Here is a 16088-nt window from a genome sequence, read left to right as displayed (position 1 = left end):
TTACACCTGGGCAGGCAGCAGCCTCCCTACTGTACTTCTCACGACGTGGGGCTGACCCACAGCAACCCTGGTACTCCTTTGCTCAGTAACTGTCTCCTCATCGAGGACTGCAGCTACTGTATCATTCCCTACATGCAAAAGGGAATGAACCCAGTCCTATGCCCCCTTCCTGCTTAAGGCAAGGAACCTTTGCCTTATTTGGGTTAACAAGAGTTGAGAATTGTCCCATCACAGTTTTCAGCCAACACTTTCTTTTAGAAGGCAAAATCGCAGAACAGTAAGTTGTGAAATCTGAAGAAAATGTAGTAGTGGGCCTTGTGGCAACAGATAGAAATTAATCTTCAGATTTTCTTTAGTTTGGCAAGCTGTGCTACAACAGGAGAGATCCCAAAGCACTCAGAACTTGGAGTCTGAGAGCAGCATGCACGGTATCTCCCTGTAGAGATGGTGGAAAGAGTGACTGAAGAACTACAAACCAGGAAGCCTGGCTTGCATGCCTGAGGAAGCTCTAGAAAAAAAAATGGTGAGGATATTAAGAATTTCTCAAGAGCAAATTGTTTCAAAACAATCTACTTTTCATTTTCTGGCAGAACAAATTACCTGGTAGATAGGCAATTTTGCAAATAATTGGGTATTTTTTTAAGTAAAGTATCAGCACACACTTCCTACATATTTTTTTTTAATTAAAGGTTGGGACACTTGACTTGCCTCCAGATGTCCTGCCTTCACATTCCTCTCCAGACCTGGTAAACAGGAAATCTTGTGTAATTGTCAATGTTCCTTATGCCAGAGGGCATTTAACACCTTTGCTCCTCAGAAACCTCAGCAGCTTAATTACTATTGGAATTACGACTAGGGAAAAAACAACAGTCTTTTTGTTGAGCAAACATTAATGAGGTGAATGTCTTATTTCTCAACCAAGGTGTCTTTATGCAGCTGTATGGACTCACCCCCTTGTAGGACAAGGTAGGATTGAAGAAGAGACGGTGGGCCAAGAGTCTTTATCCTATTTTACCAATTATCTGGTCAAGCAGCACAGGAGCAAAGTGCTTGCTAATGACCTATATTAATCATAGAATCATCTAGAAAGTGTCCAAAAAAGTACCTAATGCAGGTTTTACAGTAGACTTCTGGTAACCATATTGAAATAATGCACTTTATAAAACCCTGTTCAATGGCCAAGTATATTCAATAGCTCCCTTCTTGGCCCTCTGGATCTGAAATTCCTTTCTGGACTATGGCCCAGTTCAACTGAAGGGGCCAAATATACCACCTGCCTCCCTGCCTCCCCCATGTGATATCACCCTTCAGAATGGGTAGGACATTGTGCTGAGAAATGTAGCTTGACCTGCCCTCTGCCTGATCAGAGTGCAGAACCAGATCTCCTGCTTGTCAGCAGGCCAGAAGGCTACCACATAACAAAGCTGGGCATTGTGGATATCTTAAACAGAAGAAATCAACCCAGCTTAGTTCTCAGTAAATAGCTGGGAGACACTCCTTGCCAGGAGAGTGATGCTCCTTCTTAAGAAAATTCTAAGTGAAACTGCATGCAGCCCCGTGTAAACTGCTTTTGACAATTCTGAATACAGGTTTTTTGCTCCTCCATGCACGTGTTGTTGGAAGAGATTGCGCTCACGAGACATCAAATACTCCTTGCTCCAAGTGTCAGAGGCCTAACTCAAGGCTTTGAATAGCAGTGGGCAAAAGGCCAAATACTTCAGAGAAAGACACTGAAACATTTGGTCTGGTAAATGATGAGTATTATTGACCTCCTCGTAACATCACAAAGTGTCAGCATTAAGGATCTGAAAATGGATTATGTGCTGTGTACCTTTCCAGGCAGTAAAAAGATAGCAAATTCAATGCAGAGGCTAGATTTCACTCGATATCTACGGATCTTAAGCATTCTCAAATAATTAAAGGCCTTTGGGAAAACCCCAAATTCAGGATTCAACTTCAGCGTAGTCATTGGTGTGGAAGAAAACCCTGCATAGCTTGGGCAAAGGGAGAAATGTCAATAGGTTAGATTTGCCTTCCGTGAGAAGAAAGATGAGGTGAGGGTAACACAGCAAGAAACAGCACTGAAGACAGAGACAAGGACTTCAAGCTCGATACTGATAAATATGGACCACAAAGAGACAAAAGAAAGTCTGATGACAAGTGAAACTACATTCAGAAAGTAAACTTGGGAGGAAGGGAAGAAAAAAGAAATCTAAAGGGAAAAGGGAAAAAGGAGAAAAATACTTGAAAAGGGAAAGGAAGAGAGAAGCTATGCATGCAATAAGAAGTTGTGGAAAGCAAAGGGAAGTCTATGTGTCTTTGTGCAGATACGACTCCTAACAAGACAACTATGGAGCATCAGGTTTTGGTATCATAGGCAATCCTTGTAGCTCACAGCCTGCCCGTACCCTGACCATGTGCAGTCACTTGGCATTTTCATGGTAATATCTGAATGCAGAAAAAAACAGAGTCAAGAAGCGTATTTTAAATATGGTTGCTTAGTTTATTTTCAATGGCATAAATGATGTCCTAAAGACAAGGCAGATGAATTCATGACGAAGAAAATGGGAACAGGCTAACAAGGAGTCTGGGCACTACAAGTAAGTCTGATCACCAAGAAAGCGCTTCGGGGGGAGTCCCACAGCAGAGGAGCAGTCCAGTTCAAGTCATCACTCTTAAAATGTTTATTAAAATCTGCCATGTCATTGCTGGTACATCACTGTAACATGAAAAGACAAACCAGGAGTCAGATTCTGCTTTGAGAACCACAGGCTTGGAAATCCAGAGCTGGTCATCAGAGAGTTCAACAAAGCTAAGCTTGAGCTTGAAGAGGTTTATGAAAAGTCACCAAAGCCATCAAGGTGTAACACAGATGAACGTTACCTCTCTAACCTACTGCATCATGCCACGTTCATGCAGAACAAGGAATATCTTCAATTCCAAACTAGCATGCTCTTAAATGTGGATTTAGAAATCCTCACACAGATAAATTCTGCAGTTCACTGGACTTATCTTTGTCAGAATTACTACAAGATGCAAGCATTTCTTCTTTGTTATTTAGTGTCAATGTTCAAGCAGCATAGAAATTCTGTGGGATGCCTTTCACACCCAGACCTGTGATCTGTTAGGAAAAAAAAAAAGGAAAAAGATAAATCTTCAACGGAGCACAACATTCAAGTGTTGTACAACAAATATCATAACAATCTGACCCTACTTCGAGAGGACCCCAAAAAGGGTCAGTGCATGGAGTTCTTTAGAACTCTTTAAGATTAAGATCTTATTAAGATTATCAGTCACCACATTATCTGTGGCCCTTACGTGTAGTCCTTATCTCTGCATTAACCAAACAAGTCATAGCAACTTTAAATGCACTTTACCCATGCAAGACAAACATGAGTTTGGATAATACCATTTCTCTTCTAGAACTGGAAAACCAAGGCTGAGAGATAAAAAAGGCAAGGTTCAGAATTATCTTTTGGTATTTAACTCTCCTGTGGGCTCCTAAACTCCACTGCTTGAGAAATCTGTCCATTCTCAGCCAATGGAAAATCTGTTCCAGCACTATTTTCAACTAAAAGGGCCCAGATCCCAAATAAGATCCCAATCCTTCCTGGAACAAGTCTTCATTCTATCGCCAAACTGATAATATAGTTTAGTTTATTCAATTTCCCCTCATTTACAACCTTTCCTTTCACACTATGGTGAACTTTCAGAGAATAATGGCAACTGCTGTTTCAGAGCTGCATTTTATTTTCCTAATGCAGTTTTTGCTAACAGACTGAAAAATTAAGAGAGAAACAAGTTTTGGATTTAAGAGACCTGAACAAAAATGCAGATTATTAACTATTCAGAACATAGCGCCCACTTTTAACAGACTAAAAAAAAAAAAAATCCCTAAAGTTTTAGGATAGGGATGCAAAGCTTTGTCTCGGTGAATTTAAGAATTTAATTGCAAATATTTAGATACCCTGGCACAAATGAAAAATAAGAATTAAGGGAGTGACATTTCTAAAAATTATGAAAGTATAGTAAGACATAGGAGCAAGACCCAATTCCTGACAGTGCGTTACAGAATATGCTGTGTAAGGCAGACCAAGAGCCACTGGCTGCCTTCAGATCCTGGATGGATATCAACTTTGGCTAACATATCAACACATTATGGTTATGGCTAACACATCACAACCAACAGATCAACACTGTTACTAGAAATTTCTCCACATCTTCCTTCCAAATGCATGAGTAGATGTGCAAATGCAGCTGTGCCGTTCCAGAGGATGAGCAGTGTATCTGGACCAGCACAGCAGGCAAGCGGAACGAGCAAGGGCAGCCAGAGGGTACCATGTTCTCTAAGCACAAGGCTTGGTAGGTCTGATTTATAGAAGGAAATAAAATCTGCTCACCTTGAAAATCTCTCCTGCGTGAGGTTCCTTGGCTAAGGTGTTCTCATCTAGTCCATCATATGCAGAAGTGACGTACATTTCTGAGTAGTCTTTTCCACCAAAGCAGCAAGAGGTGATCCTCGGAGTAGGCAGCCTCACAGTTTGGATTCTTTTTCCTGGGGAAAAAAAGTATGTGGTTGTTTCGTAATGTCCATTTGGTAGGAAGCATGTAAATATGAGTGTACTATTAGTCCACATGGTGCAGCTATGGAGTTTACTCAGAAGGTATCTCCCCTTCAGACAGGCCATATCTTAAAGGACGATTTGTGAAGAAATGAAACGCTTCCATCTGCCTCATCCTTAACTGCTTTTCAGCCTCTGCCCTGTACCTGTAAGGCTTCATTTCCTTTTCTCAAAATGAAACTACAATGAAGTATTTGAAGCCAGGAAGGGCAGAGACACCTGGGCCTGCGATGGCTGCCATTCCCTAATGTGTTTCCCAGTTAAACGTTTCAATGCTAAGATTTTTTTTTCTTGTTTTAATTGCAGATTTATAATGTTTCTTGCAATAGATATGCAGTGTTTTATTTTGGTTTTTGTTGTTTTTCTTTTAAAGTGGCATTATTAAGAAGTGGGTGAGCTGCATCAGCAGACCGTGAGAGCAGGGACACGTGACATTGGGAAGCAGCACTCTCCACCTGATCAGGGCCTGGACAAGTGATGCTCACTGCAACCCATTAGGCAGAAACATGCAATAAACAATGCCTTTTTATCTCACCTTCAAACCACTCCTCCTGGCTGCCTTTCCTCTCACTTTTGTAGCATGTTGGTGACAATGAATGTGCTGGTGGAGGCCTTACCTGTTTCTGGGTCTATACGAATGACTCTCCCGCCATCAATACAGGCCACCCAAAGCTTCCCTTCTGCATCAATGCACATCCCATCAGGCATTTGCTCCTCCTTTTCTAGATGGTATAAAAGTCTGGGGCACGCTGCAGGAAGAGTTACAAATCTGGTATGATGATGTGGGCTGGTACCAGTTCTGCGTCAGATCTCAGTCTAACATCTTCCACGCTCTTGAAAACAGCTAAGTTCATTTTCTGGGACAAAGATGCACTGCAAAATTTATACTACATATGCACTTAGCAGATGTGCTAAAAGCCTAACTTAGCCTGGCAGAAACAAGCCCCGAGAAGAGCCATTGCAGTTTAGGATTGCACTGAATTAGGGCTCCCGTTGTTTTAGAGGAAGAGAACAAAGCTGCCTCTGTCCTTGCTGTAAACTCACTAGCTGACCACCATACCACGCCTGCTGCAAGCACAGTAGATTTTCCTGGACTTTCATTGCTCATGGCAGCCTGGATGTCTTTTTATGAGCAATATATCACATAAGTGCTGAGTTGAATTTAAATGTGGGTAATAAACAGTTTTTCACGAGTATAGGTCAAGAACTTTACTTATTTTAATGGCCAATCAAGCTACCAGTTTTGATTGAGTCTGGACACCAGCTGCTAGTGGTCTAGGTTGCAGCATGAACAGGTTGGTGGGCACATGCACAGACCATGTTGCAGCACCCACGGGCAGTAGTCTGCCTGCTCTGACCCAACACCTATGGCCATTACACCACTCAGAAGTAGACAGTCACCAGCATAAAGCCAAGGCCAGGAAACTCAAACTCATTATGGTTTTGTATTTAGGGGAGAAAAAGTAGCCTTAAATCTTCTGTAGAAATCTTATCTCCTAAAATCAAGAGGAAGAGATTTTTCTCACCAAACCAAAATCTGAGTAACTGTAACTATTTGTATGATTTTTTCATCCTTAATTACACGAATTCCACACTGATCAGAGCACAAAAGCAGTTCAACCGTTCAACTTCCTGTGGAGTATGATGGGTTGATATAGCACAAAAATATTTCACAGAGTTTTAAGATGAGGTTATACATGTTTTGCTTCCACTCGTATTTCCTTTTTACAGATATTATAATAAAAAATTCTTGTCTAGAAAATGTATTTAAGTGAAATCTGCCAAATGTCTGAAGGCAATTTTACTTTCAGAACTGGAAAACTTCAGTCACAATGATAACTTGATTCTTTAAGTACATTTCTGTGATATACATGCATGCACACTCTGGATTTGTATTTATGGAGCTAGTACAATCGAAGCATTCCAGCAGATGGCACTCAAGAATAAATAGCATCCTATAAGCTTATTCTCACTATAAATGGCTTCTTCCCTGCAATTCCTTGAACAGGTCTAAATATAAGCCACCTATCCAGATGAAAGTAAGTTGAAGGGATGTCAAAAGTTTGTTGACCAAATACACCTGGTTTGTAACTAAACATGAGAAAATTCAGTCAGCCTGCTGACAGGCTGTAACCACAAGATGTGAGATCTTTTGAATGAATCACTGCATGTTACACACCTGGGTCTGCCGAAAAATAGCACTACCTGTCACCCTGCTTAGAAAAGCATGCATACCAATCTTTCCAGTGTGTGCATCATAGCTGAAGGCATGCACAGCGTACGCCAGACTGTCAATGTAAAAGAAGGTCCTGTGGTCCAGGGACCAATCCAGTCCATTGGAGATGTCCACTTGGTCTAACTGTCTTACTACTGAATGGTCAGGGAAAAGGGTATAGAGAGCGCCTTGCCCTCTCGCTCGGACCCCTGGTGCTCTCTCTTCAGCCATCGTACCTGAAATGGAAATGGCAGAACCAGTTAGAAAGTAGAAGCTTGTTCCTCATGCTTGATCAAAAATCTCCTCTAAGTGTTACTAAAAGGTCCTAGAGAGAAAAGGACTAATCAGATCCTGTCAAATTGATGAGAAGGAGGAAAACGAGCAGGTCAGAAGCAGCTGCTTCCTGCAGAGATGACCCTGCCCAATGAAAGGATAAGTCTCTGCTTTGCCATGAGGTTTAAGTTGTAGACACCAAAGACCCACAGGAGCACCGCAACATACATTGCTCGCAGCAAAAGTCAAGATGCAGGCAAACATCGTGTGCTCTTTTTGTTGTTCCTCTCTGTAGGCTACTTTTACCAATTAAATGGGCTGTGATTTTAAAATACATATGCTGTAAACCACAGTTATGTCAGAAACAAAAGAAGAATACCACAGCAGTGAGACTTTTTTCTTAATGAGTTTAAGCCTCAGTATTACGCTCACTGTTTAGTTTCTGATTCTCTCTTCTCTGGAAAGGAGAGAGCTCTGCAGCAATGGGATGGGAAGCACTCAAGCAGAGCATTTATGTCTTCTTTTAACTGTGACAGTCTCTGTTTGCCTCCCCTTTTAGAAGTCCTCATGAGTTTGTTTTACAACCCTTGGCCAAAACGTCTGTTGGAAGCCTTGATCCACATCATGCACAGCTAGGAACAGGTGTACAAAGCAGGTTTTTTTCTCTTATTCTTGCCCTTAATTCTAGAGACACAACAGCCTTCGAGCGTAACTATGAGTTAAATAAATTTCCTGATCTTTGGCAAATTTGATATAAGAAGAAAAAGCTGACTGACAAAACAAGTACAGAGCCATTTTCACTCCCATCAGTCACTCTCCACTTCCAGTGTGGATTGCTGTGCTTCGCTTGTCATTTAAATGTGAGGTGAAAAAGCACAGGGGGATCCTGGCTACATTGCAACCAGTGGCAAAAGTCCTGCTTTCCTTCAGGAGGATGAGGATCTCTCCCCACATCCCTGTTTCCCATGGCCTGACCAGGGAAGGATGTACGTGAAGGGTGCAAGCTGTAGCTCATCTTCTGCTCCAGGAGTTGCATCCTCCTGTACACCTCCAGAAACCTTCCCACCTGCATGAGCCATTCACCAGCTTTTCATGTTCCACATCAGCAGATGTTTGAGAAACACCATCCACCAAGTAGAAGAGGAGTCTGTCTGCTGGACAGCCCTTGTCAAGAGCCTTTGTCTTGATTTAGGTCAGAGGATGTGGAGTCACTTGTCCTTCTCCATCAGGCAGTAAACAAGCAGAGTGTTCACAAGACAGGTCACGCTCACAAGAGTGCTTTTTGGGGGGAATTCAACAGAGGAATCGAGAATGTACGGAATACAATGCATTATATAAAACACACTGTAATCAGTTCCTCTTTGCTCCAGGGGAAATTCCTTCCAAGAACTTACCAGCAAAAAACCTCCCCTTTGGATCCACTTTCCCATCATTGAACCTGTTGTTGGGTTTATCCTGCTCAACCTCGAGGATTGTGGTGACTGCCTGTGTGTCCCAGTCCAGAAAGGCAAACCTGGTCCCCAGAGCAATGACGTAGCCCCCACACTGCCGCAATGCCACTGAGCCAACGCGGGCACCTGTGGGCAAGACAGAGTAGGAGGTGATGGGTGGCTCCAGGGCCAATCAGAGAGCCCTACCTCTCCCCACCTCGCCATGGGCATCTGGGCTTGATTGGGACATTCCTGACCCAAGCTGATGCTAGGATCTTTCTCCTCTGGGATTGTTAGCACAGCTCAATGGCTCTGTGTTCTCCAGATCTCTGCACCTTTTGGGCAGACACAGCCATTAGGACCATACCTTCTCCTCTGCAGGTCCCAAATGAAACATGCCTTCCCATTGGGGCTTAGCAAGGGCAACATATGCATGGCGCTCTAAACCTGAGCACAGTCCCTTCTGCTCAGCTGGCGCAGGCCACACTTTGCTCAGTAACACATTGTGGGGGAATAGGGCGTATGGCCCCATGGGAAGTAAGGGAATCTTCCATGCTGCAGGACTCTTAGCGGGAGAGATGGACAGAGAAGACTTTCAGGATGAAGCGGTGAGAACATACTCACCTACAGACACGCTCTGCACCTTGTTGGTGAGTGGGCTCCAGCGGCAAACTTTCTGAGAGTTAATGTCTACATAGACAAGTGCACTCTCCCTTTCTTCCCAGACTGGGCACTCTCCCATCCTGTTCTTCTCCTTCACAACAGATTCAATTTTGATGGAGGAGGACATGGTCTGCAGGAAAGAGGGTCAATAATGGATTTAATGAAAAGCTTTTGTCATGGGAATATTTCACATGTATAACGCTTAAAATCAGAGTTTCTAAATGGCAAAGTCCTCCAAATCCCACATAATAGAATAATGTGGGAGGTTCCTGTGACATTTCCACATCTCATGGGGAGAACCAAGCTTGACATGTCAAGGCTTCTCCTTAGCAAACCTCTCTTTCTCTCTCTTAGGTGAGAGACTTTAAATCAAAGCCACTGAGGAACTTGCCTCCAGGCAGAGGAATGCTGGGACATGGCACTGAGCCTGGACGCTGATGTTGGCTGGGGATTAGTGATCGCAAGGGTGATCGCAGCAGCACCAATGGTCAGAAGACTTTTTGTGGAAAAACAAGGCTCTGCCTTATTACACAGATGCATTGACTTGCTCCATAGGAAGATGAATACCTACTCATAATAGTGACTGCACTTTTCCACCAAGGCCACTGCAAACCAAGTGCCTGTTCCCACACAGAGTTGGCGTAAATATGCAAACACTGGGGAAGACTCCTGTCTTTGAAATCCTGCTACTTTGTTTTCCCTCCAAGCGTTTCATCCTCATTGGTCCCCTTACCACCCCAGCCAGGTCTCCAACCCCTGCCACAGACTCTGAATTTCACCCTGTGCCAGGCCACGGGGTGTAATCACCCCAGCTGCTGCTTCAGGGGCAAAGCCATCTGTGAAGCTGCCATCCCAGGCATCTGTTCCTAACAGATGTGTTCATTCCCTGGCTGTTCCATGCCCCTCATTCTGTTGCAGTGGAATGCCTGCAGGGACACTGGTCACTCAGCCACCACACTGGCACAGATTAAACAGTCTCTCATGGTTTTGCGTTCAAAGCCTGTTGATGCCCTCCAAAACAGGTAGCTCAGCCCCTGGCCGTGCCCTGCCCTTGCCACGGTGTGGGATGTGAGCGATAACCTCTGCCATTCAGCTCTTACAAAAGAAAAAGTCCTACTCACTGCCTTAGTCACAGCTAATGGAGACAACACCACCGATAACACTGCTGTGCCCACTGAATTCTGCACTTCTTTTCCACAGATAGGAGAGATATTTCTTGGGAGGCAGCCAGTCCCTGACATAACACTATTCCTATGGATTATTGTATTCAAATGAGCTATTTTTTTTTTCCTAGTAGGTAAGATGGTGATAAGGCTTACAGGTAATTAATTAACACTAATGTGCTTTAAAGTACATGGGAAGAGCCAGTAACCATTGTGAGTGGAAATGCTAGCGCTGGGGACCCAGGATCTTCCCTGCTCCCGGGCCCCAGGCATGCATGGCTAGGAGTCACACAGCCATGGTAAGGTCCAAACAGCCCATTTATAGATATATCCTTCTCTCTTCGAAGAAAAATGTCCACAAGAGACCAGCCAGCAACCTGCTCCAGCACAGAACGGAACAGGCAAACAGCATCAATCTAAAGCATAAATGGGGATATGCAGCAAGATGCCAGTAAAACCTGTTAAGCTGTGCTCGAGCTGGAGGATTGAGTTTCTCTTGGGTTAAAGTTCCGTGTCATGTGGCTGCTATATTTAGGATCCAAGGCTTGGAGACACAATGCTGACTTTATTGTATCGCGGTCTGGAAAACACAGAGCCACTCTCACCCTGCAGGAAAACAGGGTTCAGCAGCGGCCCAGCATCCATGCAGCTCCCACAGAGGCAGAAAGCTGCCAAGTCGGGAGTGGCCAATGTGTATTTGTCTTGTCAGCTGTTTCATTGACTCAGCTGAGCCTTATTAAAACTTCCTATTCCCACCAGCTCCCCTTTCATTTACTGCCTCTTCTCCAGCTTCTGCAGCAACAAAACAGGGGCTAGCAGAAAAGCCATGGTGAAATACTGATTCACAGATCTGCCCCGTGTGCCATGTGAGGAGTACATAACCACACGATTACCAGCTGCTTCACAGGCAGTGGAGAAACCAACCTGCCTGCACCAGCTGCCTTCTTACCCCTCCCATCACTCCCCCTACCCCAATGCTGTGGATACGAGCCCTATCCCATGGAACATCAGCACACATCCACCTTCCTTGGCTGCATGGCCAGTTTCAGCATCTCTCCCCTTCACCAAAGAAAGACTTCCTATGTGTCACATCAGCTGTGGGATTTTTTTCTTTTTTCAAACAGCTGAATATTTTGACTCCAATTTCCCACCTGTTTTTAAGAGGAGGGGAAGTAGAAGGCAAGATTTGTGCCTTGTTGGCTGAGGTTACGCTACTTTTTACAAGCAGCTGAAAACAGCAGCTTTTAACAGGAAAGGTCATCCAACCCTAAGAGGCAGTGGTGCCCTCTGAAAAAGCCCTCACAAGCTGGCAGGGATGTAGCCCCCCCATCCTCCCATGCCCAGTGGTCCGCCTCCTGCTGCACCCTTCCTGCCAGCACCCAGGGAGCTGCATAGCAGCTCGGCTTCACAGAATACAGCTTCTCAGAGGGAAAAATGAGGAAATTACCCCCCAAAAAAGTCTTGTTCAAAACGTCCCAGCTTCATCACTCCCCAGGCATCCTGCCATCTGGCACCTCGCATGCACCCTGCTTGCCGCAGCACTGACCCATCAGAGATGAGTGTGCAGGGGAAAAAAAGCAAGCAGAAAGCACCAAATCCTGCGATATTCTTCCCAGACAAAATCCCTGTGGACAAAAACTTCAGGTTCGCTGTGCCTGTATCCTCTCTGCAACACACTGTTGACATTTTAGCCTCCTGGACCCATATTTAAACTCCTCATGGAGAGTAGGGGACTGACAGGTGTCACTAAAACCTTTTCCAAGTTAAATTGTTTAAAGCTATCAGAATCTGGAGACTGTAATAGAAATTTCCTGGTAGGAATGAAAAACTAAAGTGAAAACATCCAGTTTGCTATAAAAACTAAAACCTCTTTCTGGCAGGTATTTAAAAACACCCTTTCTCATCCTCAGCCCACATCCCTTTTCAAATGATCTTGACAAAAATTTGTTGTTTCAGTACCCCTAAGGCACAGGTAAAATACAAACAAATGATTGGCCTTAAAAGGCTTCTTTGCTGTTCCTCATCCTCTCTCTTCTATGCAAGCACAAGTGATTTTGTTTTCAATTTCAAGCTGAAGCTTGAAATTTAGCAGACAGCTAAAGCTTCTAATGCATATACAGTGAAACAACCATCCGTGTAAAACAAGGAAGTTTAAGAACCATTTTCCCTCACTCAGTCAGCTGAATACTATATCAAGCTGGAGGACACCTATGCGAAACTCTGCAGTTCATCACAACAACACGCCTGCTAAGGAAAACATTGCAAGACCTGGGTTGGTGTCTCTTTTCCAGCGCTGATCCAATGAAACTGGCTGCTCTTTTCAGTGGCGATTAAAAATGTGCAAGAGTTGATGTTATCTGCATGGAACAGGTAACCGTTTATGTTTTGTATTCAGTCAGCAGTCACACGGGTGATGAGGCACAGACCAAAGCCCTTCTGAACGGTCTGGTTCACAGTGTCAGCAGCAGAAGAATACATGATAGGGGGAAATTCTTGCTCAGTATTTTTCTCGTGTAATGAGAGAGGAGGAGGGAAATTGGGACGTTGCACCATTCGGTCACCCCAAGGGCTAGCCCTGTTTTCCCAAATTTAGAGGCAAATTAACATCTTGGGTGATAAAAAGGGGAGATTAATAAAAGATGCAGAAGAAGATTTTGTAGTACAAGTCACTTTGAATGATAAGGACAAATTTTGTTATTAAGCCATATCAGCATCATTAAGACTTGGCCCCTACTCCACGCTATCCCACAACCATCTTGTGTACAAAGTCACCTGCTCCTTTGGCAAGGTTCTTCCCCTCAAATAGCCCAATCCCTGCTTCAGCTGAGAGCTGAGAGCTGCTGCCCACATCATGCCCAGGGCAGGGCTTTGTCTAGGGAGCCTCAGCGACTGCCACAAACGCTGCAGGACGGTGGTATCTTCCCTGGCTTTTAAGAATTTTATTTTTGTCTTTCTCTGGCATCTGCTTTTTTTTTTTTTTTTTTTGTCTGTGGGAGGTGAAGACAGAAGATGCCAAGTGCCTTCTCTCACCCAGCCCCGTTCAGCAGAGGTATGTGCCAACAAGGTGGGGACAAGGGCAGGCTTGCTGTTGGGACCGAGCCCAAGATGGGCAGTGAGCCAGAGCCACCAGCGTTTTGGTGACAGGGCACCTCTCTGGCTCCTGCCTAATGAAGCAAGGGGGGAAGGTGGGAGGCAAGTTGCTACTGTCAGTCACTGCCCCATCACATTCAGCGAGAGCAGAAACCATCTGGGAGGAATCAGCCCCAAACCAGCGATGCATTTCTTTACTCGTGCAAGGCTTAAAAGAACATTCTAACGTGATGTTCAAATGATTCACAGGATGAACAGTTTTCCTAGGTAAGCAAATAGTCAAGATAGATCCAGTATTATCCTATTGTGGTCACCATCGATCCAAATTCAGAGATAAAAAAAATTACAGCCCTAGGCCAGAGACAAATTCAAACATTTCTTGCAAAAAAAGCCAGTAATATTCCCAAGTCAAACTCCAGCCAAAGCCGCTATATTACAAGCAAAGCGGCTGTGGGTGCCTTGAGGACCCTTCTCAGTCTTCCTTCTCTATCTCATTTCAGCACCAACCCTCTGTCTCTGCTTGTTCTCACATTTTTGACATTACTCCCCACTTTCCTTCTTTTAATCTAAATGATAAGTTTGAAGGGAGGTTCACGTAGAACAATACGCATTTTTTCCACAGCGTTTTCATCTGGAAGACATATTCAAAAGGAAAATTCTGGTTTATGATCATTTTAACTGCCTTCATTTAAAAAGGAAAGCAGCTGCAGGGGGGGAAAAAGAAAACTCATCTTTTTTTTTGGCAAAAAAATTTTAAAAGCATTTTTCCTAAAGAAATTTTGATGGAGAAAACCACGTTTCCCATTCAGCTCTTCTCTTCTAGTGACTTGACTGATTCTCTCACCACAGGCTGTGGCAAAGTAAAATTGAGTCACACAGAGGGACAAATCGTTTACCTTGCCTCAGCTGAAAAAAAAGCATATACCACTTTCCTGGGAACGGCTCGGATGCTGGAAACATTGGCAGCACTAGGCAGGACAGCAGCTGTGAAAACACTACCAGAGTACGTCTCGCTCATTTACTCAGGTGGCTGCAAATGCTCTGGGGACATCTCCATTGCCTTTTCCACCATGTCTTATTCCTGCGCCTCTGACTTCTAGGCAACCAGCACAGCTATCATGTTTCTCACCCTCGGCAGGTCATTTCATCATCCCCCCATGTCTATCTTTCCAGTGAAGACACATCTCAGCTCTGTGGGCACTGTCAATGAGTGGTGTAACCTCACAATAGCAGGTGCGCGTACCTGTACCTAGCTAGCCAACTCTTCTTTTAACTGTTTCCACAACACAGATTCCGCAAAACGTGAAGAGCTGCCCCTGCCAAGTATTTTGATTGTTTCTAACAATGTTGGGTTGCAAAGCAGTTTAAAGTTGGCCAAAGGCAGCCACCTACCCCTGTACCTCTGGCTGATGCTGCACAGCAGCATCTCCTTCTTGGAGATCTCTCCTTTCCCACTGCTTTGGTCTCCTCTGATGCAACGGCTACCATTTATTTTTAGAGTCTATATTTTTTATCAGCATAGTGTAGTTGGAAGAGTGTATCAAGGCATTAGCACACCACATATATTAGTGTAGTATTTAAATAATTGTCTTTGTCTTCTGTTACCCTACAGGCATGTGCTCAGACAATAGCTCTGACTTTGTTCCCATGGCTTTACTAATATCTGGTAAATCTATTGCTCCCCCCTTTTTTTTCTACGACTCTCCAAATTACACTTGTGTCACCTATTCCCCTTGAGGGTCCATCCCAGCTTTCATTACTCTGGAAACTCAACTTTGCATATAATTTGATTGTCCCTATCTCTTAAAGTCATTCTTCACCCGGAGAGCCATCTTCAGTGACTCCCTCCCCCGTGGGAGACAATAGATATAGTTAGAGTTAATGAAGATAGTTATTAAAAACCCTGGACAGGCACAGGTGTAGCTACTCACCTCAGCAATATCCTACTCGATGGCGTTGTCCAAAAGTGAAGCCAAGGCTTATCTTCTTGTGGCTTCGCCCTTTTGTAGGAAGGGCCCAGTCCCTCCCCAGTGCTTGAGATGGGAAGAACAGGAGCTCCCCGGGCTGTCAGTGCCGCCTGCTTTTATTTCAGCAGAGCTGTTTTGCCAGCAAAGGATTACTTGAGTTTTCTCCAGCTTGGTTGGGAATAAATATGCTTCACCTATGACTATAGATTTTGGTCACGAGGGTGAAGAAACCCTTCAGGGCACAGCAGCTGCTCCTCCTGATACAGCCTTTCCTGTCACTGGGTTCTTGCTCAACCCTAATTGAAATCAGTACAAGTCTTTGATCAAATATGTGAGCACCATTAATAAGCAAGGGATTAAACAAAAAGTCAGGAAGCCTTTATAATTGAGGGCATCAGCAACCGCTCAGCTCCGGTTTGCCAGATCCAGCGCTTCGTCATGGGATTTGAGTCAAAATACGCCAGTAGTGCCTGTTTAGGCTCCTCGGGGCTAGGGAGCGGGAAGCACCTACGGCCTCTGCACTGGAGGCTGTGGCAAGGCACGCTCCCAGGGCATTTCAGCAATGCTAAAAATACAGCTCTCCTGGCAGAGTTGGCTTTTCCTGCTCATGTGATGCCCATGAAACCAGCTGACGAAGCCCAGCAAGTTGTCTTGCAGAAGGGGGA

The 16088-nt window shown here is 44.4% G+C and overlaps 1 protein-coding gene across 2 annotated transcripts; it reads right to left on the bottom strand.

Moving 5' to 3' along the window:
- Positions 1 to 2499: 2499 nt before the first annotated feature.
- On the bottom strand, positions 2500 to 15987 carry LOC104063715 (regucalcin). 2 transcript variants are annotated; one of them, XR_008452168.1, is made up of 8 exons: positions 15388 to 15987; positions 9165 to 9333; positions 8505 to 8687; positions 6858 to 7073; positions 5240 to 5371; positions 4401 to 4555; positions 2884 to 3121; positions 2500 to 2719 (listed from the first exon to the last, which is right to left on the bottom strand). XR_008452168.1 is itself a non-coding variant. In XM_009565965.2 (7 exons), the coding sequence occupies exons 2-7, from the start codon at positions 9328 to 9330 to the stop codon at positions 3071 to 3073; spliced, it is 903 nt and encodes a 300-aa protein (XP_009564260.2). In that variant the 5' UTR covers positions 9331 to 9333; positions 15388 to 15987; the 3' UTR covers positions 2500 to 3070. The 2 variants fall into 2 exon arrangements, 1 of the variants encoding a protein (XP_009564260.2); XM_009565965.2 differs by having other exon boundaries at positions 2500 to 3121.
- Between the last annotated feature and the right edge of the window lie 101 nt (positions 15988 to 16088).

This window comes from Cuculus canorus, chromosome 1 (genome assembly GCF_017976375.1).
Source record: "Cuculus canorus isolate bCucCan1 chromosome 1, bCucCan1.pri, whole genome shotgun sequence".
In the NCBI taxonomy this organism is placed as follows: Eukaryota; Metazoa; Chordata; class Aves; order Cuculiformes; family Cuculidae; genus Cuculus; species Cuculus canorus.
Note: the sequence above shows the minus strand (reverse complement) of the source record. Positions and strands in the feature narration are given on the sequence as shown.

Coding starts and splice junctions, on each gene's coding strand:
- LOC104063715 (XM_009565965.2), bottom strand. CDS start 9,330: ATGTCCTCCTCCATCAAAATTGAATCTGTTGTGAAGGAGAAGAACAGG. Junction 5,372..6,857: donor TGCACACACTGGAAAGATTG/GTATGCATGCTT, acceptor CTCTTCCTGCAG/CGTGCCCCAGACTTTTATAC. Junction 3,122..4,400: donor ACGCAGGAGAGATTTTCAAG/GTGAGCAGATTT, acceptor TTTTCCTAACAG/ATCACAGGTCTGGGTGTGAA.